The sequence below is a fragment of the Triticum dicoccoides genome, chromosome 2A (genome assembly GCF_002162155.2).
Source record: "Triticum dicoccoides isolate Atlit2015 ecotype Zavitan chromosome 2A, WEW_v2.0, whole genome shotgun sequence".
Taxonomy (NCBI): Eukaryota; Viridiplantae; Streptophyta; class Magnoliopsida; order Poales; family Poaceae; genus Triticum; species Triticum dicoccoides.
The window spans coordinates 76,280,659-76,282,776 of NC_041382.1; the positions used below are offsets into that span (position 1 = coordinate 76,280,659).

Genomic DNA, 2,118 nt, shown 5'->3' on the forward strand with positions numbered 1-2,118 from the left:
TGCCACCACAAAACGAGATGGATATCCTAGTCCCTCACACAAAGTCTCCTTTCCAAGGGGAGGAAGGGTCAACAATTTAGCTTTTCGTGAGGGAGTCTTGTTGAAGACTCAATGTCCAAATACCCAGACATCTTCATTATCTTTACAACAAACACAAATGTGTACGAGACAAAATAGACAACTCACCCAATGCTAATCACCGCATCCCCTAGAGCTATATATACCCACGGCAACGCAAACACAGATCACACATCTCCATACACCTTAACAATGCATGGTTTGTAGTACCAAATATTCCCCCATCCTCAACATTCATTAACAACCATATCCTAGCTTCATATATTGCCCAGAGCTTTTAGTCTAAATCATCCCATCCTCTATCATTCTTTCACGGCCATGCCTTAACTCCATATATTGTCCATAGTTTTTAGTCTAAATCATCCCCCATATCCTCAACATTCTTTCAAAACCATGGCCTAGCAACACATGATGTCCATGAGTTCCTAGTTTTTCATCAGTATTGTTCATCTGTTGGAGAGTTTGTTGTGCTTGATTAAGGATGACAACCATGGAAATGGACATGTATAAAATGGTGGTGCAGGAGAACGGCGAGGTCACATACCAGCTGACCGACCCGACGACATGGGGCGCGTGGGCGCACGAGGGACACCGATTGTGGGCGTCCATGCCAGAAGACTTCTGGCTATACGAGTACAAGGTGCGGATGTGCCCGCAGCCATACAGCCACGACTGGACGGCGTGCCCCTACGCGCACAAGGACGAACGCGCACGCCGCCGCGACCCGCGTCGCTTCAACTACATCTCCATCTCCTGCCCGGAGTACCGCGCCAATGCGCGTGCGCATGCGCAGCTCCGGCTTGCCGGTGCCGGGCACCCGCCGCCGACCTGCGCGCGCGGCCTCAGGTGCCGCTACGCGCATGGCGTATTCGAGCTGTGGCTGCACCCATCCCGGTTCCGCACACGCAAGTGTGATGCAGGCACGCGCTGCCAGCGCCAGATCTGCTTCTTTGCGCACTTCACCCGCGAGCTCAGGGTCGAGGACCCCATCGCCGCCTCCACCGCTGCAGCGGTGCCGTCTTCGTCCTTTGCCATGCCGCGGACGCCACCCCACATCCTCCAGTGCGCTCCTACCACTTCGGTGACGCGTCCGCAGGATGTTCCAGCTCCACAGCTGTTCGACGACATCACCCTGCAGGCCACTCCAAACAGGCTTCGCATGCTGAGCCTATACTATGCCATCACTGGGGACGATGTTTTCTCCTCCCCCATCGCCACTGCCACCGCCGCCGCCGTCGCCGCTGCTACGACCACCATGCCGACCATGAGGGTGCCCTTACTGGCGTACAAGGAGGAGGAGGACGCTAAATCCGTCCACTATGCGAACTACGAAGACTCCCTGCTGAACGACTACCCACACCGAGATCTCATCATGGACTTTATGCGCTAGGTATCCGAGGTATGACAAGGAATAAATCTCTGGATGGCAGGCCATGTCAATCCTGGAGCTCACCTGCAAAAAAGAGTCAATCCTAGAGCTAGTGTCATTGTGCGCATGACGGCTGCGACAGCGCGTGCATGCGTGTCTGTTGTGTCCGCGTTCAAGCAGTGGGTCCAAAAAGCCGTGTGCATGGTTCTTATTACATATTTATAATTTGCATGTCATGCATGGGCGCCAAGTGGCGGTAGTCGGTCCCTAGGAACGTCCCTATATGTGTATAGCGTACATGGTCATAAATAAGTGCCGTCTCCATGTGGAGATATATATATCCGATGGAGACTTACAATGCTATTGTTGATTATTGTAGTGTTATGTTATTGTTTTATCCGTCAGGCAAATGTGTAATGTTTCCCTAAGCACTTATTAACTTATATACAATTGTTTTGCGAACTAGATGCCTCCTCGGTTCCTTTTAGTTTGTCTGATAACTAAGGTGTATTTTTATCTGCATAAGGAATATCATGATGTTAGAAATGTGATTCATACGTGCCGCTTTGTCTGGTTGTGTTATGAGATACTAGCAAAAAGGCCCGTGCGTTGCAACGGGAGAAAAAAAATTCAGTCATATCTTCAGCTGGGTCAGTTAGACAAACTATGTG

At 50.9% G+C, this 2,118-nt stretch overlaps 1 protein-coding gene across 1 annotated transcript; it reads left to right on the forward strand.

Annotated features, from left to right (window-relative positions):
* Window positions 1–270: 270 nt before the first annotated feature.
* Window positions 271–1,845, forward strand: LOC119358999 (zinc finger CCCH domain-containing protein 10-like). Its single transcript, XM_037625363.1, has one exon. The coding sequence runs from the start codon at window positions 560–562 to the stop codon at window positions 1,466–1,468; it is 909 nt and encodes a 302-aa protein (XP_037481260.1). The 5' UTR covers window positions 271–559; the 3' UTR covers window positions 1,469–1,845.
* The last annotated feature ends 273 nt before the right edge of the window (window positions 1,846–2,118 follow it).

Coding starts and splice junctions, on each gene's coding strand:
- LOC119358999 (XM_037625363.1), top strand. CDS start 560: ATGACAACCATGGAAATGGACATGTATAAAATGGTGGTGCAGGAGAAC.